This window comes from Dipteris shenzhenensis, chromosome 24, assembly GCF_047967505.1.
Source record: "Dipteris shenzhenensis isolate YYH24624 ecotype China chromosome 24, Dip_SZ_1.0, whole genome shotgun sequence".
In the NCBI taxonomy this organism is placed as follows: domain Eukaryota; kingdom Viridiplantae; phylum Streptophyta; class Polypodiopsida; order Gleicheniales; family Dipteridaceae; genus Dipteris; species Dipteris shenzhenensis.
The window spans coordinates 51,858,111-51,881,659 of NC_141619.1; the positions used below are offsets into that span (position 1 = coordinate 51,858,111).

The following is a 23,549-nucleotide window of genomic DNA, read 5'->3' on the forward strand; positions in this document are numbered from 1 at the left end:
CTTTGACCGTGACCACTCACCAACCTACTCTGACCGCCTATATATACTCCTTGATTACATTGACTTTATACCCCTATTATAGGACCCTTGATCACCCGCTCACTACATAAGGCTGCCCTCCATGCTTTACCTCACACAACTCGCTCCACTCGCCCACCATCCCCCGGGACCATACCCTGTAATAAATGGTACGATGAAGAGTGTAAGGCTTTACGCCGTCAGCTTAGATTCAAAGCAAAAAACAGCCTTCTCAGCGAACCAGAGACGCTACGCGAGTATCATAGACTGGTACGCAGGAAGAAACTAGATTTCATCTGTCGGAACGAGGAGGAACTATTGAACATTATGTTCAGTAACAACTCTAAAGACTTCTGGCGAAGATTCCTAGAGGGACGGTGAAAACGGCCTCTAATCACTCAGAGGGCAGTGGAACTAAACCTTTACACTTATTTACAACTCACAAAGCATATATCACAACCATTAACCATTGCATGATCACCATTTGGCATCTACCCATTTGTTCACAAACAAAACCACTAAAAAAGGGATGGAGGCTAGAATGCGCCTGCTCAACAAACATAGACAAGTGCACCCGATCGGCCCCAAACACTGTGGTGCCCCTTTCGGTATTTCTTTATATTTCACAGTGAAATGATAAAAGTTGCATCTGGGAGACCTTCCCTGCAACTGAGCATGCAGCCCCAATTCACTGAGCCTTGGCAAGGCTTTCAAGCATAGAACACCATCACATAAGTGCACTTAACCCATAGGCTCAATCCAAAGGCATTCTCTTAGGAGGCTGACACTCTCGCTTCCATTTGGGCAGAGATTATCTTCACTCTTAGGAGTCAGTGGGAGCGGTGTACAGGCACCTCTTTGGCAGCTCGTGGGAGACTTATATCCTTCATGAGGACATGGGACTGCTCTTTATTTTTTCACTTGACCCCTTTTGGAATGTCGTGGCATTTTAGACCACCTCCATGGCTTTTTTGCCACATTGTTGAGGCTAGGGATAGAGTACTTTCTCTCCCACCTGTTGTATGATTTGTTTGAATGGAATATATCACTCTTTTATTTTAAAGGCACTCTCTTTTCCGAGTTCATTGGCTGTCCAGATGCAATCACACTGCACCCTAGCTGCACTCTCTTTGAGTGGTTTCCATATGGCATTCACAAAGCTTTTCAAAGCTCCAAAATAAAATCAGCAAAGTACCCAACCAAAGAATGACTCATGTAGCACTGCCTCGGCACCTGTGAACTAAGAAAGAGGCGGCACACGAGGCTAACCAATAGCTTATGGCAAAAAGAAATTGCAGCAGCAAAATCACAACTCACCAAGCCCTGAAAACTCGAACCAAGTCCTCAATCGCCAAGAGGACATAGTAGCCAATGCCCAATTGCATTCTCAGCCAAAGAGGAGTGCAAAGGCATGAAGAAAGAGCATTTACAAGAACCGACCAGCAAGAATTCCACTGAAAAATGCAAAAAGAAGCACTCCTATCGTGAAGAAGTGGGAGTTCTTGGGCTCAAAAGAAGCGTGCTTCAGAGAGAAATGCATTGAAAAGGTTTTGGAGAAGTTTCATCGCCGGAAAGTCCTCCAAAACTGAGAAAAACCAGTCAACCAGCACGTGGGACCACTCGAATTTCAACAAAAAGCTGTAGCCTTGCAAGAGGAGAGGCGCAAGAGGCTGTAGAAGCAAAAAGGTCCAGAAAAAGCCACTTTTGCAAATTCAACCAGCAAAAGGAGTGCTCAGCTCTACCCGTTCTACCAAACGCATGGAGGGAAAAGCATATCACTGCGAAGGGGAGGCAGAGGGAAAGTCGAGGAATCCAAATGAAAGTTGAGGAATCCAAACGGGTGAGGAGTTATGATGAAAAACGGAATTCAGCTGAAGGAGGCTGAAAAACCAGTCCAAAATCTCAACAAAGGAAGAAGATGAGAGAGAAAACCACACATGTGAAGTTTAGAAGGCCCAGGAAGATCCAGGAATGGCAAAGGAGCATGTAGAAGGCACTAGAGCCACCTGGAACTCTAGGGGGGCCACTGAAGGTACATGGCTCTCTAGGGGGCTCATTAAAAATGCCACGTCATCATTTCCCAACAACCACTCTTTTAATTCCTTGGAATGCCTTTGGGCCTAGGGATTAATTACACTTATGTGCTAGCACCATGCTGCATTTAATTACACATTCTTAAGCCCACACTTGGACTTTTAAAACCAAAGTTGTCACAGTCTTGTAGTACATTAAAGTACTTAGAATTTCATGCCCCCGTGACAAACGGTCCCCCTCACCACTCACTGACACTCATGTCTGATATGATTATGCACGCACATTATATGACATCCAAAACCAGCCAGCCCCAAACCTCTCACATATGCCACGCCCCACTTCCTGTACTCTCTTCACTGTGGGGGGTGTGAGGGATGCTGTAATGAAACTTCATAATGGCCGAGCGAAAGATCATGAGTGGCTATGCATTGAGTTCATTGCATATGGGATCAATATCCTGGCCCTGATCTTAGCAAAGCTTTTTAATGAAGCTGTCTGCTTAGGGTTTCCACGCACCTGGACTATTAACTCATGAGCTCGGAGAACTACAGGACCATTATGATTGGACATGTGATGTCCAAGATCTATGCATCCGTACTTGATTCCGAGGTCAGCCATGTTGCGGAGTGTCGAGGGCTTAGAGCAGTAGGACAGGCTGGTTTCCGACGTGATCATGGCACTATGGATCACATCCTCACGCTCAGGTGTGTCATCGAGGAGGCGAGGGCACGGAAATAGAGGGTCTACTATTGCTTTGTGGATTTCCGCAAAGCATTTGACACAGTCCCGAGAGCCCGTCTCATACGTTGCCTACAGGATTTGGAGTATAGCCAGGAGATTATTTGGGCTGTCATGGCACTTTATGAGAGGGTTGCAAGCAGAGTTTGGACAGGGGCTGGATGGACAGACAAGATCATGAGCACTATCGGGATCAAATTGGGGTGTCCTTTATCGCCCACTCTGTTTAGCCTTTACATTGACGAGTCCAAGACAGTGATGCAGGCACAGGGGGGGGCTGGTTGATCTCTCACTGGCACGTTGATCCGGATATTGCTATACATAGATGACATGGCTCTTCTGTCTTCCTCTGCAGAGGGGCTTCAGAGACACCTAGATGCGCTCCAGTATTTCTGTGACACACATGACCTGAAGGTCAACCTGGGTAAAACCAAGGTTATGATCTTTAATACATCTCGAGCCGCCATGCGCCAGGAGTGGTTCACATTTGATGGGTCACTTGTGGAGATAGTTTCATCATACACATATCTGGGGGTTGTCTTTTTCGGGCCCATCTTCACTATGAGACCCACGATGTAGGCACGCTTGGGCAGAGGATATGCATCATTGGCCAAACTCGAGAGGCAGTCTTTTCATTCACACTTCGAGGATCCACGGACTAAGGGGTTGCTGTTTGACTCCTTGGTCCGCCCATCAGGCATGTATGGCAGCCCTTGTTGGGGGCCAGATCTATCGAGTGGGCACGAGTACAGGTGCTCATGCTATCACAGATGATTCGCAGTAAGCCATATGTCCTCACCAGATCATACAGGCTGAGTTTGGATCATCTCCACTACAGCTGGATGCTGCATTTCAGGTTATCACATATCTATACCGAGTCAGAGAGTATGGGGACTACCCTTCCGGACACAGGAGGCTGCCATGGTTGGCATTGTCTTTCTCTATGACACTTTCAGCAAGGGGTGACCAGAGATGTTGGTATGTGTTACGCTCAAGTTGAGGTAACATGACCTCGGAAGGGTCAGTTGGCATTTTCCTTTTAAAAATCAATGTTTGTATTATATTTGTTTGGGCTTCATGTAAATGATCAAAAAGGAATAAAGGTCAAGGTCCTTGGTGTGGATGACATGGCACTAGACTAGGTGAATCTAAGGCTAAGGGACTTTAATGCATTAAATGTGCCTAGGGGCAAATGTTTTAAAGATATCCCAAGAGAGGGGTAAATAATGCATTAAGGAAGGACCCTACAATTATGACATGTGGCATACTAGATTCATCTAGGGAGTTTTGGGGCTCGTTAAGAATATGCAAGCATGAGCTTTTACATAATCAAATTGATCTGTGAGCTTGCTACCAACGAGGTTGGCTGGGAGGAGAAACCAAGTGCCCGTGCCCGTGATTTGACAACAAACAGGAAGAAATCAGATTGGAGCGTAACATTTGGTATCAGAGCGCTCAGGCTAGATGATGGGATTCATACGAGTTGCGTATGAAGGGAGCACAGGTTGTATTGGGCGTGTGACGGCGAGCGACGTGTGCTATTAGGTGGTCACGGGTTTAGCTGTCTCGTCCGTTGGCATCATGCAAGGATTACAGGTGGTTACCTTCAGGACGACGATATAGCGTGGATGAACAGCGCAGCTGTTGGAATCTGACATTTGGTAGTTGGATGTCATCGCAGGTTCATACCTGGTATCACGCAAAGGAATTCGGGACCAGGACTCCGAGATATTGCAGGAGCGTACGGGTCACGTAGGAATCTCGGAAGACAGGCGTGAAGCAGTTTTGGACACCCGCTAGTCTGCAGCTAGCTTAGGACCAGGGAAATTAATCCGATATCTGCGTTTCGTGGAGACTCTTCGAAGTGAATAGCGATGCTGGGTGAAAGACCTGCGAACGTGGTAAACGATCACGTTAATTTTAGAGGAGGTTATGAGGCGCAGGATTTCTTGGCTGAAGTTGAGAGACGAAATTCATATTGAACCCAGGAGAGGGGTAAAAAGAGCAATCTGATCAGGGGGGCTCTCTACCGAGTTTCTTAAAGTTCTGAAAATTTTAAGTTTTTTTCAGGTTACAGTTTTTGGTATTTGCAGTTATTTCCCTAGCATAGGGAAAAGTATTCGTGGTTTGCAGCTTGGTACTTGTTGGGATAGCTGTTGTCTTGAGTATTTGAAGTTTACAGCTGTAAACTTGGAAGTTGGACTTTCGATTTGTAATTACAGTTTTAATCGGTGTTTTATTTATTATTATTTAAAAAAAAAAAACACCCATTGACCTAAATGGAAGTGGAAGAAGAAGCTTCCAAGATGGATCCCGTAGAGTCGGGAGTCCGGCCGACCCCGCAGGTGTCGCGCCCAGCAGGTCATACACTGTCTAGCAGAATTGCAATGTTAGAAGATGCCTTGCAACAGATTTTAGCGCAGCAGTTACAAACAAATGTGGGGCAGTCTGAACTCAGAAAAATGGTGCATAGTATGTCTGCCAGACCATCTCGTGAGGAGAAAGGTAAATCTCCGATGAAACCGGAGTCCAGTGTTCGTACGGTTGAGCCTAGGAGGGCTAAGGTGCCTAATATTGCCAATTATAGGCCAGAAAAGTATTCTGGTCGGATGTCAGACCGTAGTTCCGATATCATTGACACCTAGTTACACAAATGGGATGAGGCATTCGCCATTTGTGAAATCAGGGATGATATGAAGAAAATCCGCGAGGCCACCCATATGTTTAATGAGGCAGCGGATAGGTGGTGGATAAAACAGCAGAAAGATGGAGTAGAACCACTACCTGGGAGGGGTTTAAAAAGGAATTTAGAAAACACTTCCTACCTCCTGACGAAGCATCCCCATATCGAAACCTTCGTCAGCGAAATTTATCCGTGGCAGAATACACTGATAAGTTTAGAGAAAGTGTAATGAAGGTTGATGAACCCCTACCACAGTCAATCCAAGTAAAAGATTTTATCTTTGGATTGAATGATCGGATAAAGATGGAAGTTCGAGCTAAGTATGCGAACACGCTAGATGAAGCAATTGCCATAGCCCTGAACTATGAAGATGCAAAAGGGAACAGACCAAGTGGGTTTGTGCAGGTTGGGACTCAGTATGGGTACCCAAAGAAAACTGGGTTTAAGAAGAAGTGGATTAGTAAAGGGGGTGCCTCACAGTCTAGTGGTCAAGCCAAGCAGGCGAAACTAGTTGAGACTCCTAAATCAAGTACCACCATTGGAATGAAAAGAAAAGTAACACCAATGGCAGCCCGGGCTTGGTCGAAGTCCTCTTTAAACCCAGAGCAAAGGGAAAAAGCGAGGAGAGAAGGCTTGTGTTTTGGTTGCCTTCAGCCTCATCAGTGGAAAGATTGTCCACGGAACAAAGATCGTCGGATGGCTGAGATGATGGTCTCAGAATGTGACGTGGAAATGGAGGGAAGCCCCAGAGCAGAACAAGTAACACCAATGGCAGCCCGGGCTTGGTCGAAGTCTTCTTTAAACCCAGAGCAAAGGGAAAAAGCGAGGAGAGAAGGCTTGTGTTTTGGTTGCCTTCAGCCTCATCAGTGGAAAGATTGTCCACGGAACAAAGATCGTCGCATGGCTGAGATGATGGTCTCAGAATGCGACGTGGAAATGGAGGGAAGTCCCAGAGCAGAACAGATACAGATTCAGCTAGCAGGATCTTCTCAAAGATCAGTACCTTTTTTGTTATGTGTGTCTATTGCTAAGTTAGTAATTAGTGCACCTGATAATATCATGTCAAAGCCCGCAGCAACAGGGTATACAGCCTTTAATGATACGGAGTTAATTAAGATGAAAGGGCAAGTAGCTAATCATCGGGTCATTGTGTTGTTTGACTCAGCGTCAACGCACAATGTAATTAACTCCAAGCTCGTAAAGAGGCTGAAACTAAAGACTAGCCCATCTGACTATGCATATACAGTCAGGATGGCAGATGGAAGTTCAACTGAAGTATGGGACCAAAGGGTTACCCAGTTGGAGCTTCGAATTCAGGACTATGTGGAGAAGCTTGATTTTGAAATGACTAATCTTGCTCATGCAGACATAGCCCTGGGTAAGGCTTGGCATTCTAGGAAGAATCCAGCCATAGATTGGAAAAAGCACATTTATCAATTCAAGATGAATGATGTGATGTATGTCTTACGAGGTGAGAGGGATATACCTCAAGGACCGTTGGTTTCTGTGATGAAAATCCGAAAAGCTCAAGAAGAGTTTTTGTTTCTTTGTACAGCATCGGTAGAGCCGGTTGATGATTCTTCGGCTAGCACTGATGTTGCTCAAAATGGAGAGATGGCCAAGCTGGCTGATCAAATAACAGAGGAGTTCTCTTTTTGTTTTAGGGATGAGCTACCTTATGGGTTACCTCCAGAGCGGAATGTTCAGCATAAGATTGAACTAATCCTGAGGGCAGAACCTGTAAATAGACCTCCCTATAGGTTGAGTTTTACCGAAGAGGCGGAAGTACGAAGACAACTAGAAGAATACCTCAAGTTGGGGTAAATTCAACCAAGTTTTTCACCTTTTGCTTCGCCAGTGATATTAAAGAAGAAGAAAGATTATACTTTTTGCCTTTGTATAGATTACAGAGCATTGAATAATATCACTATTAAGCACAGGTATCCAATGGCTCGGATCGATGATTTGCTAGATGCATTACATGGGGCCGTAATTTTCAGTAAGTTAGATCTTAAGTGTGGCTACCATTAGATCCGTATTAGAGCCGAGGATGTGCATAAAACCGCTTTTAGAAGCAGGTTTGGACATTATGAGTTTTTGGTAATGCCCTTTGGACTTACCAATTGTTACGCTCTAGCCGAGGTAGCATGACCTCGGAAGAATCAGTCGACATTTCCCTTATGGATCTATCTTTGTAATATATGTGTTTGCGCTTTATGTAAATGATCGGGAGGGATTAATGTCAAGGTCCTAGGTGAGGGCTGATAGCACCAGACTAGATAGATCTGAGACCAAGGGCCTAGTGCAAAGATTGTGCCTAGGGGCAAGGAATTAAATGCATCCCAAGAGAGGGGTGAAATGTTGCATCAGGAAGGCCCTATATGGACGACATGTGGCATCTAGATCTATCTAGGGATTTGGGGTCTGCTAAGGCTAGTGAGAGAAGAGTAGGATGGGATTTACGTGATTTTGATGACAGATCTCTCTCTTGCTTGGAAGTCTTGGCAGAATAGGCTGGGAGGAAAAATCAGGGTGCTACTCCCGTGATACGTAAGAAAAGGCTAGTATAGAGACAAGGATGGTGACAGTTGGTATCAGAGCCCAAGGTTGGGAAGGAGAGAATGGATGAACGCTGGTTCACGTAGCTGTCGCAGAGCGTAAGATAGAAACGAATCGACGCTGGTCAGCGGAAAGTCCCAGGGGAGACACCGATTGGATGCAGCGGCCCGTGAGCGGCGAAATTGAAGGCTGGCTGGTCGACGAGCAGTGACGGGTTGATGGCGCATGCAAGAGCTCACAAGCGGGATGTTCGACAATTGCCCAAGGATTAGTGTTGGCCGTCGCGTGAGCAGGGATCCGTCCGAAGGTCGTGTGAGCTCGTGAAGGACCTAGTATGCACGTCGTCCGGGGGCTTGGCCAGAACTGTCGATGCACAGGTTGGTGGCGTGGGGGTTAGCTGGTAGGTTGGCACTAACGAACCTACGCTCCGTTGGTTGGGAGATTCATCGACAGGAACGGAGAGCAAGGTTCACGTAACCCTGACGGAACAGTGAGAATAGCAAGAGCGTAGAATTACCTCGTGGAGCTCAAGCATACCAATGGGCGACGTACGGGCGACGGTATGGTCGTATGGGTGACTCGACAACGATGCTTGGTTGACGGGTCCCCCGCTTTTTAAAAAAAATCACGCTGAGGCCTTCAGGTCATCTAGCAGCTATTCAAAGCAGTCGACAGCTTATCATTTGTTATAGCTAGCGGAACTCGGAATCAACGGAGACCAGAGAGATTGCAAAAGATTGTTTCATTTGCTGTTATGCAGGAGCGAACCACCAGGGAGCAGCTCTTTTTCTTTCTGTGCAAAATTTCAATTTACAGTTCATTTATTGCTATACAGCAGAAGGGAATCTGAAGTGAAAAAAAATAAATTTTGTGGACTGTCTTTCAGATTATGCTTGTGTGCTCAAGTCAGTTTGATGCAGGAATTTCCCTAGTACAGGGAAAGTGGTTTGGGGTATATTGTGATATATGCTTGTGTCAAATACTTGGTCAGTATAGTTGTCAGATTGCAGGTATTCCCTAGTATAGGGAATTGTGTCAGTTTGTAAGTACAGTGTTTTAGGGGTGTTTAAAATTTATTTTTTTTTTTTTTAAAAAGCAAAACACCCATTGATTTGAATGGAAGCAGAAGAAGGGGCTTTCAGGAGGGACCCTGGTGAATCAGGAGTCCGGCCGACCCAGCAGGGATCGCGCCCAGCAGCTCATACTTTATCTGGCAGGATTGCATTGCTGGAGGATGCCTTGCAACAGTTGTTAGCACAGCAATTACAAGCCAATGCAGGGCAATCTGAACTTAGGAGAGCGTTACAGAGTATGTCTGCTAGACCTTCTCGAGAAGAGAAGGGAAAGGCTCCAATGGAACTGGAGTCTAGTGTCCATACGGTCGAGCCTAGGAAGGCTAAAGTGCCAAATATTGCTAATTACAGACCGGAAAAGTATTCTGGTCGGATGAACGACCGTAGCTCCGATGTCATTGAGACCTGGTTACACAAATGGGACGAGGCGTTCGCCATTTGTGAGATCAGAAATGACATCAAAAAGATCCGCGAGGCCACCCATATGTTTAGTGAGGCAGCGGATCGGTGGTGGATTAAACAACAAAAAGATGGCATAGCATCCACTACCTGGGAGGGGTTTAAAAGAGAGTTCAGGAAACACTTCTTACCTCCTGACGAGGCATCCCGAGCTTGGGATCAATATAGGAACCTTCGTCAGAGAAATTTATCAGTGGCAGAATACACTGATAAGTTTCGAGAGAGTGTAATGAAGATTGATGAACCCCTGCCCCAATCAATCCAAGTCAAAGATTTCATATTTGGATTGAATGATCGAATAAAAATGGAAGTTCGGGCTAAGTACGCGAACACGCTAGATGATGCAATAGCTATAGCCCTGAACTACGAGGATGCCAAGGGCAGCAAGCCAAGTGGGTTTGCACAGGTCGGAACCCAGTATGGGTATCCAAAGAAATCTGGGTTTAAGAAGAAGTGGGCTAGTAGAGGGAGTGGTTCGCAGCCGAGTGGTCAAGCCAAGCAGGCGAGACCGGCTGAAACTCCTAAACCAAGTACCACCATTGGAGTGAAGAGGAAAGTAACTCCAATGGCAGCCCGGGCTTGGTCTAAGTCTCCCTTGAACCCAGAACAAAGGGAAAAAGCGAGGAGAGAAGGCTTATGCTTTGGTTGCCTTCAACCTCATCAGTGGAAAGATTGTCCACGTAATAAAGATCGTCGGATGGCTGAGATGGTGATCTCAGAGTGCGACGTGGAGATGCAGGGAAGTCCCAGAGCGGAAGAGATGCAGATTCAGCTAGCGGGATCTTCTCAGAGGTTAGTACCTTGTTTGTTATGTGTATCTGTTGCTAAGTTAGTGACGAGTGCACCTGATAACATCCTATCTAAGCCCGCAGCAACGGGGTATACAGCCTTCAATGATACGGAGTTAATTAAAATGAAAGGGCAAGTGGCCAGCCATGATGTCATTGTGTTGTTTGACTCGGCGTCAACTCACAATGTGATCAACTCCAAGCTCGTGAAGAGGCTGAAACTAAAGACAAGTCCATCTGACTATGCGTACACAGTCAGGATGGCAGATGGAAGTTCAACTGAAGTATGGGACCAAAGGGTTACCCAGTTGGAGCTTCGGATTCAGGACTATGCTGAGAAGCTTGATTTTGAAATGACCAAGCTTGCTCATGCGGATATAGCCCTGGGAATGGCGTGGCATTCTAGGAAGAATCCAGCCATTGATTGGAAAAAGCACGTATATCAATTCAAGATGAATGATGTGCTTTATGTCTTGCGAGGTGAAAAAGATATACCTCAGGGACCGTTGGTTTCCGTGATGGAAATCAGAAAGGCTCAAGTAGAGTTTTTATACCTTTGCACAGCGTCGGTAGAGTCGGTGGATGAGTCTTCGGCTAGCACTGATGTTATGCAAAGTGATGAGATGGCCAAGCTGGCTAATCTTATAACAGAGGAGTTCTCTGAATGTTTTAGGGATGAACTACCTTATGGGTTACCTCCAGAGCGGAAAGTTCAGCATAAGATTGAGCTGATCCCGGGGGCAGAACCTGTAAATAGACCTCCCTACAGAATGAGTTTTACTGAAGAAGCGGAGGTGCGTAGGCAACTGGAAGAATACCTCAAGTTGGGGCAGATTCAACCAAGTTTCTCACCTTTTGCTTCGCCAGTGATATTAAAGAGGAAAAAGGATGATACGTTTCGCCTCTGTATAGATTACAGAGCATTGAATAATATCACTGTTAAGCACAGGTATCCGATGGCTCGGATTGATGATTTGCTAGATGCATTACATGGAGCCGTGATTTTCAGCAAGATAGATCTTAAGTGCGGCTATCATCAGATCCGGATTAGAGCCGAGGATGTGCATAAAACCGCTTTCAGGAGCAGGTTTGGTCATTATGAGTTTTTGGTAATGCCTTTCGGACTTACCAATGCTCCAGCGACCTTCGTCATGCTTATGAACGATTTACTACGTCCGTATATCGGAAAGTTCGTAGTACATTTTATTGACGATATCCTAATATTCAGTAAAAGTGTTACTGAGCATCATGAACACTTAAGGATAGTGTTCAGTACTTTGAGGAAAGCCAGTCTTTACGTGAATAAAAAGAAAACTATACTGTGTATGGTTAGGCTTGAGTACTTAGGGTTCATAATTACTCCACAGGGGGTAGAAATGGATCCGAAGAAAGTGGCTGCGATACTAACTTGGCCAATCCCTCAGAGTCTGACCGCGTTGCGATCATTCTTGGGATTTGTCCAGTTTTATAGAAGGCATATCAAAGGATATTCCGGAATAGTATCGCCATTGACTGATCTGACCTCAGATAAAGTACCTTTTGTTTGGGGACAGAATCAACAAGAAAGTTTTAACACCATAAAACAAGCTGTGGTCTCAGGACCGGTGTTAAAAATAGTTGATCCCCAGAAACCGTTGTTCCTAGAAACCGATGCAAGTGGCATTGCGGTAGGAGCAGTCCTCCTTCAAGAGGGAAGGCCAGTAGCCTTTGAAAGCAAGAAGCTTTCTCCCTCTCAAAGGAATTGGCCAACTCATGAATTGGAGTTGTATGGTGTTATCCATGCTTTGAAAACATGGAGGCATTATCTGTATGGTTCAGAGTTTTATGTGGATGTGGATCATGATACTCTGAAACATTTCTGTAAACAGCCTGACTTGAGGGGCCGCCAAGCTAGGTGGGCAGAGCTCATGCAGGAGTTTAATTTAACGATTCGGTACCGAAGAGGAAAAGACAATAAGGTAGCTGATGCGTTGTCTCGCATTATGCATAACCTGAGTTTCACGGTATTAGAGAGTGCTCTAATGACCGAGATCAGAGAAACTCAAAAGGTGGACGAGTTTGTCCAGAGCTTATGGCCTAAGGCTCATGTGTTAAAACCCGGGGAAAATGAAAAGGATGACCTGGCATCCAGAAAAGGCCAAACTTATGCAAGATATACCATAAGGGATGGTATGCTAGTTAGAAATGGCAAGGTTGTAGTACCTGGTCAGAATGATCTCAGGCAGAGAGTCATTCGACAATGCCATGATAGCCCGTGTGCGGGACATCCAGGTGTCGAGAAGACATATGATCTCGTGAAGCGAGATTTCTTTTGGCCAAAGATATAAAAGCATATTCATGAATATGTGACACGGTGTTTCTCGTGTCAGGTAAGTAAGGCCGAGCGGGTGAAGCCACCCGGACTTTTACAGCCCTTGGAAATACCACTAAGTAAGTGGGAGAGCATTTCCATGGATTTTATTGTAGGGCTACCTGCAACACAAGGAGGGTATAATTCTATCCTTGTGGTGGTTGATCGTCTAACCAAGATGGCTCACTTCATTCCGACTAGAGAGTCTATTAGTGCCCCGCAAGTAGCGGATTTGTTCATTAGACATATATTTCGTCTGCATGGATTGCCTAGATCCATAGTGTCAGACAGAGATGTTAGATTTACCGGTCATTTTTGGACAGCGGTATTTGAGACACTAAGGACTGAGTTGGGAATGAGTAGTGGGGATCATCCTGAGACGGATGGTCAGACGGAGAGAGTCAACCAGACTTTAGAGGATATGCTGAGGGCATATGTGTCATTGAGGCAACATACATGGGACAAGTGGTTGCCATTGTTGGAGTTTGCCTACAATGATAGGAAACATTCATCTACTGGGTTCAGTCCGTTTGAACTGAACTATGGTTATAGACCAGCCAATCCGACTATAGTTGGAGTACCTCAGAAAGTGCCTAGTGCCGCGAACTTTGTAGTTCAGATGCGGGAGATGCTAGCACTTGCGAGAGCTAATATCCGCCAGGCTATGGATAGAGCCAAGGTGTATGCAGATGAAAATCGGTCTATAAGAGTATTTGAAGAAGGAGAAAAAGTTTTTCTCAGAATTCCTTCGCACTCGAAGTCGTTGACTTCAGGAGAGTGTGCTAAGTTATCACCTCGATACTGTGGGCCGTGGTTAATTCTAAAGAGAATAGGCAGTGTAGCCTATAAATTAGAATTGCCACAGGGGTGTAAGGTGCATCCGGTTTTTCATGTTTCACGTTTAAAGAAATTTTTACATACTGGTGACTCACTAATCGAAGGTGTGGTTTTGTTTCAGGAGATAGAGGATATTGCAAGGCGCAAACCAACAAGAATCCTGGACCGAGGAACAATGCAAATACGAAATCGGAAGATACCCACGGTGTTGGTTGCATGGCATGGTCAGCCTCTATCCGAAGCTACCTGGGAATCCGTATATCAGTTGCGGAGAGTGTTCCCAGACTTTATCATCGAGGACGCTGATGTCTGAAGAGGGAAGGAATGTTACGCTCTAGCCGAGGTAGCATGACCTCAGAAGAATCAGTCGACATTTCCCTTATGGATCTATCTTTGTAATATATGTGTTTGCGCTTTATGTAAATGATCGGGAGGGATTAATGTCAAGGTCTTAGGTGAGGGCTGATAGCACCAGACTAGATAGATCTGAGACCAAGGGCCTAGTGCAAAGATTGTGCCTAGGGGCAAGGAATTAAATGCATCCCAAGAGAGGGGTGAAATGTTGCATCAGGAAGGCCCTATATGGATGACATGTGGCATCTACATAAAACTCTGATCCATACAAATAATGTCTCCATGTTTTCAAAGCATGGACAACAACATACAACTCTAATTCATGAGTTGGCCAATTTCGTTGAGAGGGAGAAAGCTTCTTGCTTTCAAAGGCTACTGGCCTTCCCTCTTGGAGGAGAACTGCTCCTACCGCAATGCCACTTGCATTGGTTTCAAGGAAAAACGGTTTCTGGGGATCAACTATTTTTAACACCGGTCCTGTGACGACCGCTTGTTTTATGGTGTTAAAACTTTCCTGTTGATTCTATCCCCATATAAAAGATACTTTATCTGAGGTCAGATCAATCAATGGCGATACTATTTCAGAATATCCTTTGATATGCCTTCAATAAAATTGGACAAATCCCAAGAATGATCGCAAAGCGGTTAAACTCTGAGGGATTGGCCAAGTCTGTATCATAGCCACTTTCTTTGGATCCATTTCTATCCCCTTAGGAGTAATTATGAATCCTAAATATTCTAGTCTTACCATACACAGTATAGTTTTCTTTTTATTTACATAAAGACTGGCTTTTCTCAAAGTACTGAACACTATTCTTAAGTGTTCGTGATGCTCAGTAATACTTTTACTGAATACCAGAATATCGTCAATAAAGTGTACTACAAACTTTCCGATATACAGACGTAGTAAATCGTTCATAAGCATGATGAATGTAGCTGGAGCATTGGTGTCACCATCCTTGTCTCTATACTAGCCTTTTCTTACGTATCACGGGAGTAGCACCCTGATTTTTCCTCCCAGCCTATTCTGCCAAGACTTCAAGCAAGAGAGAGATCTGTCATCAAAATCACGTAAATCCCATCCTACTCTTCTCTCACTAGCCTTAGCAGACCCCAAATCCCTAGATAGATCTGGATTTTGATCATGATACTCTGAAACATTTTTGTAAACAACCTGACTTGAGAGGCCGCCAAGCTAGGTGGGCAGAACTCATGTAGGAGTTTAATTTGACGATTCGGTACCGAAGAGGGAAGGATAATAAAGTTGTTGATGCGTTGTCATGCATTATGCATAACATGAGTTTCACGGTATTAGAGAGTGCTCTAATGACCGAGATTAGAGAAACTCAAAAGGTGGACGAGTTCGTCCAAAGCCTTTGGCCTAAGGCTCATGTATTAAAACCCGAAGAAAAGGATGACCTGGCATCCAGAAAAGGCCAAACTTATGCAAGATATGCCATAAGGGATGGTATGCTGAAAAGAAATGGCAAGGTATTAGTACCTAATCAGAATGATCTCAGGCAGAGAGTCATTCGACAATGCCATGATAGCCCATGTGCGGGACATCCAGGAGTCGAGAAGACATATGATCTCGTGAAGCGAGATTTCTTTTGGCCAAAGATGAAAAAGCATATTCATGAATATGTGACACGTTTTTCGTGTCAGGTAAGTAAGGCAGAACGGGTGAAGCCACCCGGACTTTTACAGCCCTTGGAGATACCACTAAGTAAGTGGGAGAGCATTTCCATGGACTTTATTGTAGGGCTGCCTACGACACAAGGTGGATATGATTCTATCCTTGTGGTGGTTGATCGTCTTACCAAGATGGCTCACTTCATTCCAACTAGAGAGTCCGTTAATGCCCCGCAAGTGGCAGATTTGTTTATTAGACATATATTTCGTTTGCATAGATTACCCAAATCCATAGTGTCAGACAGAGATGCCAAATTTACCGGTCATTTTTGGACTGCGGTATTTGAGACACTAAGGACTGAGTTGGGAATGAGTAGTGGGGATCATCCAGAGACGGATGGTCAGACGGAAAGAATCAACCAAATTTTAGAGGATATGCTTAGAGCATATGTATCATTGAGGCAACATACATGGGACAAGTGGTTGCCATTGTTGGAGTTTGCCTACAATGATAGAAAACATTCCTCTACAGGGTTCAGTCCGTTTGAGCTGAACTATGGTTATAGACCAACGAATCCAACTATAGTTAGAATACCTCAGAAAGTGCCTAGTGCCGCAAACTTTGTGGTTCAGATGCGGGAGATGCTAGTACTTGCGAGAGCTAACATCCGCCAAGCTATGGATAGAGCTAAGGCGTATGCCGATGAAAATCGATCCGCTAGAGAACTGAAGGAAGGAGAAAAAGTTTTTCTCAGAGTTCCTTCACACTTCAAGTCTTTGACTGTAGGAGAGTGTGCTAAGTTATCACCTCGATATTGTGGGCCATGGTTAATTCTAAAAAGAATAGATACGGTAGCCTATAAATTAGAATTGCCATAGGGTTGTAAGGTGCACCCAGTGTTTCATGTTTCTCGTTTAAAGAAATTTTTGCATACAGGTGACTCACTAATCGAAGGCGTTGTTTTGTTTCAGGAGATAGAGGATAATGCAAGACGCAAACCAACAGGAATCCTGGACCGAGGAACAATGCAAGTACGCAATCGGAAGATACCCCCGGTGTTGGTTGCATGGCATGGTCTACCTCTATCAGAAGCTACCTGGGAATCCGTATACCAGTTACAGAGAGTGTTCCCAAACTTTATCATCGAGGACGCTGATGCTGAAGAGGGAAGGAATGTTATGCTCAAGTCGAGGTAACATGACCTCGGAAGGGTCAGTCGGCATTTTCCTTTAAAGGATCAATGTTTGTACTATATTTGTTTGGGCTTCATGTAAATGATCAAAAAGGAATAAAGGTCAAGGTCCTTGGTGTGGGTGACATGGCACTAGACTAGGTGAATCTAAGGCTAAGGGACTTTAATGCATTAAATGTGCCTAGGGGCAAATGTTTTGAAGATATCCCAAGAGAGGGGTAAATAATGCATTAAGGAAGGACCCTACAATTATGACATGTGGCATACTAGATTCATCTAGGGAGTTTTGGGGCTCGTTGGGAATATGCAAGCATGAGCTTTTACGTAATCAGATTGATCTGTGAGCTTGCTACCAATGAGGTTGGCTGGGAGGAGAAACCAAGTGCCTGTGCCCGTGATTAGACGACAAACAGGAAGAAATCAGATTGAAGCGTAACAGTATGCACTACAGAGAGATGGTTAGCCGGGTTGGCACTTCACATGGACAGACTTCCTCCCTTCCATTACGGCTTGGATGGTGATCCGTAAAAATCTCTTACAGTTACACACTTTCCGGATTTGGTTGGCACCGAGCGAACTCCCAGTGAAGCTTAGCTTCTACAGAGATCACTGCTTACATATCACAGAGGAGGGTTTCATTGACCCGCCAGGGTACACGCGGATCCACTTACCCCACTCATTGAGGATCTCTATTGGGCAGCTTCAGGTCTCTTCACATAGACTTCGTATAGAGAACAGCAGAGCAGAGCGCATACCTAGGGAGAGGCGCTTATGCACATCATGTGATATGGAGGCCTACTGCTGCCGGGCACACAAGGAGATTCAAATATGCTAAATACAAAGTACCCCTTGGAGATAAGCTCTTCAAGTTATCAGCCCGAAGTCTTGCTGGTCTGGATCCCAGATCTCCAATACTTCTTTGAAGAAGACAAGTATGAAGAGAAGGCCAAACTCCGATTTGCGGCCTTACGTCTACAAGACAATGCTTCACTTTGGTGGGCAGCCATGGCAAGTACTGGACAATAGGCTCATACCTGGAAGCGCTTCACGAAGCAGTTACGAAACAATCCCTAACCAGGTCTATTCAACTCTAGCCCTAGCGGGGTATCCACGTCAACTCCATAACTAGAAACCCTAACACAACACAGGCCAAACCTGCAAGCAACCCGTCCGGGTCAAACATCCGCCATTCCGGGTTGGGGCTAGGAGCTCACTTCCCAGCCGTAGGCTCATTCGAGCCACCCCCAAGCTAGAAGTCTAAACCACCTGGATACGAGAGCTAGCCAACCTCAAGATCCAAACTTGTGTCCCATGCCACAAGCCCTTCAACCTAACGACCACCCTCTAGCCAACAAGTCCTGGTCACTGAGGAATGCATCCTCAGGACCCCCTCAACTGAGCCCCTAGCCTATACTTATAGCTTGGTATCCTACTTTATGTGGCTCTAGTCATACTTAGCCTCCTTTATCCTAAAGCGTGCTTTAGGACTGCCAAGTTAGGCTTTGCCTTACTTGGGGAGCACTCCATCCAAGTCTAGCCACAATTCTAGCTAGGCAAGCTCATCCCTAGTGATCTAGACCTCATCTACTAGCTTAGGTCTCAGCCCTAGGTTAGTCTTAACCCTGGGATGGACCTTGCACTGACCCTAGATCTCTGTCAGATTAGCTTAGGGTTGGCGAACCCAATAGCCGATCAGATCTACTTGTGGACGTAACAAGTTGCAAGACCACTTCTTGCCCAAAGAGTTCAAGAGGGACATGATGGTGCAATGGACATAATCTGCCAACGACAAGAAGAGAAAGTTAGTATGTTACTCGTTTTTTGGATACTTTGTTGAAATTTCATGCATTCAGTAGAAAGGATAAAACGAACAACAAAGAAAGTTCTATGGTGGACTAAGATATACCATTCAGAATGAAGTGGAGATCAACAGTCCTAATTCCTGGAGGACAATGTGGCTTTGAAAGTGGAGAAGAAGCAACTCTTCTCCAGCAAACGCAACCCCGAAGACAAGAAAAAGTTACAGAAAGACTCTTCGAAGGAGAACAAAAGGGGGGAGTCAATCCCCTTCTCCTCAACAAGAGCAAAAGTACTACTACAAGGGAAGGTGCTTTAAGTGCGACGAACGAGGCCACAACTTCTATGAATGCCCGAAGGCCACCAAACCCAACCCCAACAACAACAAAGAGGCAGCCCAAAACAAGAAGACTCCAGAGGTCAACAACACTCCACAAAAAGAAGGTGACACTGATGTTCGAGTTGCTCAAAACTTGGGGTCAAGTAAAGGATCAATCCACTCTTTTTCTATTGAATAGTGGTGCTACTCATAACTCATTTCTCATGAGTTGGCACATAACTTGGGGATAGTCTCAGAAGACCAAGGAGAGGCCCAGGAAGCATTTGGGGCTTTCAGGAGCCAAGAAGAAAAGGTGTACCCTCTCGTTGGATCATTTAACTTTCATGTTGGCTCCAATCCAAGGGGATGACATGATTCTCAGGATACCCTAGCATAAGCAAGTTAACCCACGGATTGATTACACAAAGAACTTCTAACCCTTCAACATAAGGGTAGAGATATTAACATTTCAGTAGGAGTATCAGGAAAATCTATTCCTATGGTAAGTCATTCACAATTTTCCACTCTAGTTAACAAAGGAATGTGTTCTTTCCTTATTTTTGTACATGCAAAGGAAGAAACTGAGGAAAGTTCAAATCCTCAAGTGAGGGTTTCCACATTTGGAGGCCTTATAATGGCCAATTTACTTGGATCCTTGGCAGGAGATTACCAATTGTATCTTTGAGAGTACGAGGGAAAAATACACTGTAAGGGATTGAGGATTGGACTTACCACGCAATTGTTCATCTATTTCAGGCTGGTAAAGGGAAATTGAAGGCAATGTATTCCTCCATGTATCACTCAACAATATCAAGAGGGATGCTAGCACAAAACAGTAGTCTCACGTGGACCATTTGTCTATTTTGCAAGAGAAGTTCCATGAAAAGAAAGACAACATTCTTACCCTTCCTTTTGATTATTATTTTATTAAAAAGAACAAAAAAGATTAAATGAACACACAGAATTAGGTTTGCTTTAGAAGCTTGAGGGTGATGGTAATATAGTAAAGAAAAGAGATAAGGATTTGTCCTATAACTCTAGGAAACTTCTAGTGATCATCCCGGCATGTAGTCTGGGAGGGCCAACATTGCAAAGCATCTAGCAACAAAGAGGCCTAGACATCAAGATGGTCTACTTGGAGTCTTTGCATTCATCAACGTGCCAACTATTCTATGGAACTTGGCTATCTATAGATGGTCTACATGGAGTCCTTGCATTCATCAATGTACCAACTATTTTATGGAACTTGGCTATCTATAGATGGTCTACTTGGAATCCTTGCATTCATCAAATACCAACTATTCTATGGAACTTGTCTATCTATAGTGTGATGGCAATGCTCAGTTGTAGATGAGGCCAACATTGCATAGCATCTAAAATAAAGAGCCCTCAAACTCCAAAGAATTGAGTGATTATAATGTGGCCAGCTGTGAGGATAAATATGAGCAATACTAGCTGTCACGTTTAGACATTTGAAAGCGCATGCTCGTACTACAAAGCCTTAAGCTAGAAGCAATTTTGTGTTTTGATGGACTCCCACAAATATCTGATTTCGGCAATGTGTCTCAAATGCCTTTTCTATGGACAACATGGCATCCCATATTCCCAAACATGTGTACATAGACCCTTACGATTCCAAACCACCCGCCGTTGAACATCGGTCCCCTCCCTACTACCATAGATAGTGCACCCTATTTGGGCCGTGTATGAACATTATTGCCTAAATAAATACGCTTTATTTCCTTTCTTCATGCACTTGCCTCATAATCCTTTCTTGTCCTCACTTCATCCATGAATTATAAGGTCAACTCATCTGGCTAGTCTTGAACTAAATGATCAGAGTCTGCCCTTTAATGCATCCCCTACTTCCCCAGCTTTCTCTATTTGAGGGAAAACAAAAGCATGCAAAAGATCCCTTGCATCAATTTCAAGGGCAAAAGGAGTGTGAAGTGCCAGCAAGATGAGGTTAAACTGAATCCAATATCATAGTCCCAACGAAAACATTCAACTACGATTATTGGCTAAACACAACAGCATGGCCGTTAACAGCCGCAGCAGCAGGTGCCTATAGCAACTCAAAAATTTGAGAGCATATCCTGGCAAAACTTTAAGAGGCCTGGAAGGTGAAGGACATCATTACCTAATTCAGATGCAGGACAGCCTGAAGGAACATAGACAAAGAATGGGCAGAGCTCCCTTTACTCACAATATCTTCATCTTTTCTTTTGGAGTAGACGTCACGTCAAGAAAGCTTGTTGTGATATTGAGATGGGCGTTGAGACAAAGTTCAACTGTGGCACATATCCATCATCCTTGGCAACTCGACTCAACCTCTTTAACTTAATATGGATCTGATTACTTTCTGTAAGATGACTCTCCACAATGAACCCATGTAGCATCTTGTTGACCTCAAACCAGGCCATCCCAGGTTTCTTCCATGCCCCTAAACATCTTCTCCAGTCTTGTAGTATATCAGCTTTCTCCCAAATCTCACCATCAGCATAGATGCTGCTCATCAGGACATAGCCAGAAGCATCACTAGAATCCAATCTCACTAGTTCTTCAAAGCATCGACCTCCTAGTTCCATGTTTCCGTGTGTTCTACAACCAGAGAGCAAAGACATCCATGGTGTAAAACCAGGTGACATTGGCATTGTTTGGAGTAAATCTTCAGCTGCACTGAAATACCCTGCACGGCCCAGGAGGTCAACCATGCAACTATAGTGCTCAATTCTTGGTGAAATGCCATGTTCTGCTCTCATTGATTTGAAATACTGATGGCCATCATCCAAAAGGCCGGCGCGACTGCAAGCATTGAGAATACTAGTGAATATGACATCATTGGGCTGAAAACCTTGCTGCTGCATTTCCTTGAGACATTGTCTCACTAGCCTGCAGTTACCATGTTGGGCATATCCTGCAATCATTGCACCCCATGAGACCATATTTCGATCTGTCAAATTTCCAAAAACTGTTTGCGCATCTTCAACGCTTCCGCAGTTGCCATACATATCAATAAGTGCAGTCCCCAATGCCACATCTTTTTCAAGCCTGGATGTGAATACGTGGCTATGTGTCAGCCTGCCCCGCCCTAAGGCTCCTATACTGGCACAGGCTTTCAAAATGCACAAAAATACAACTTTACCTGGCTTTACGCCATCCCGTAGCATATTATCAAAAAGCTCAAAGGCTGGAAAACTGTGACCATGCTGCACATATCCGGAAATCATTGCACCCCATGATACTGAATCCCGAGCCAGCAATCGATCAAATACTCGACGTGCCTCCTCTAGGCTCCCACATCTAGCATACATGTCAATAAGGGTGTTTCCTATGACCGCATCTGTTTGGAATCCAAAACAGGTACTCTCATCGTGTAACAGCCTGCCCTGCGCTATGGCTCCTATGTTACCACACGCTTTCAAAACACATGAAAATACAAATTTATCTGGAGGCATTCCGTCCTGCTTCATCCACTCAAACAATTCCAAAGCAAGGAGATCATGACCATGCTGGACATAGCCTGCAATCATTGCACCCCAAGTTACAGCATTTCGATTCGGCAATTCATTGAATACTTCCCAAGCCTCCCTTAAACTACTGCATTTGGCATACATATCTATGAGTGTGCTCCCAATGACCACATTTGACTCAAGTCCACTTTGAGTAATCCATTCATGTATCAACCTGCCCTGTACTATGGCTCTGATGCTCCCACATGCTTTCAAAATGCATGAAAAACTAAAACTACTTGGCTGGATACCCTCTAGCTGCATTCTTTCAAAAAGTTCAAGGGCAGCGACACCATGCCCATGCTCAACAAATCCAGCAATTAGTGCACCCCATGTCACTACATTTCGATTTGGTAGGTAATAAAACACCCTAAGCGCTTCCACTAACCTCCCACATTTGGCATACATATCAACAATGGTGCTCCCAATGACAACATCTGATTGAAACCCATTTCTAGTGACCTGCTCGTGTATCACCCTCCCTTGCAGTAAGGCTCCTACGCTACTACAAGCTTTCAAAATACAGGAAAACGTAATTCCATTTGCTTTGATGCCCACCTGCTGCATTTCATCGTACAGCTGAAGGGCCCTTTCACCTTCTCCTAGCTTGACATGTGCAAAAATGATTGTATTCCAAGTGTATACAGTTGGACTTAATATCTTGCAAAACACTTGGTTTACTTCATTCAAGCTCCCACTTAAAGCAAACAAGCGGATAAGATGGTCCCCTAGAAAGGCATCCGATTCAAGCCCACAAGTGACCATTATGGAATGCACATTCCTGCCAGCTGCTACGTCTTTCTTTATGGCACATTCATGCAAGAGACTTAAGATGAAGTCCCTCAATTTAGGGATCCTTTGCTGTTGCGTAAGCTTCACAGCCTGAACTGCCTCATCAGACCAATATTTCTTGCACATTTGTTTCAAATCTCCAATGGGCTCAAAATTTGCTAAAGAAGACAAACCAAACACAACAGATAAGTCAGATCCATGCAACAAAGTGCACCAACCTGCGAACCAGGAAAAGAAAAAAAATTTGGGCATACCCACACTCATCATGCAGAACTAACCAAAGCCTCATCCACATGACTACAACCATCAACTCCATCATACAAAGTATGGATTATTCATTATGAAATCCCTATCAAATTGAATAGGTAGTTTCCTCTACTGTCATGTGTCCACTTGGCAGCTCTGCAGCCT

At 44.6% G+C, this 23,549-nt stretch overlaps 1 protein-coding gene across 3 annotated transcripts in view; it reads right to left on the reverse strand.

Annotated features, from left to right (window-relative positions):
- LOC147886751 (pentatricopeptide repeat-containing protein At1g06140, mitochondrial-like) overlaps window positions 1-23,549 on the reverse strand; it is a 48,880-nt gene that overhangs the window by 25,202 nt on the left and 129 nt on the right. For 2 of the 3 annotated variants that reach the window (XM_087395512.1, XM_087395511.1), the window contains exon 1: window positions 21,041-23,415. The exons of the other annotated variant lie outside the window; for it this stretch is intronic. In XM_087395512.1, coding sequence (XP_087251638.1) covers window positions 21,072-23,405 — 2,334 coding nt within the window. In that variant the 5' untranslated portion in view covers window positions 23,406-23,415 and the 3' untranslated portion in view covers window positions 21,041-21,071. Of the gene's footprint in view, window positions 1-21,040; window positions 23,416-23,549 lie in introns of those variants that run through there. 3 annotated transcript variants of the gene reach the window in all.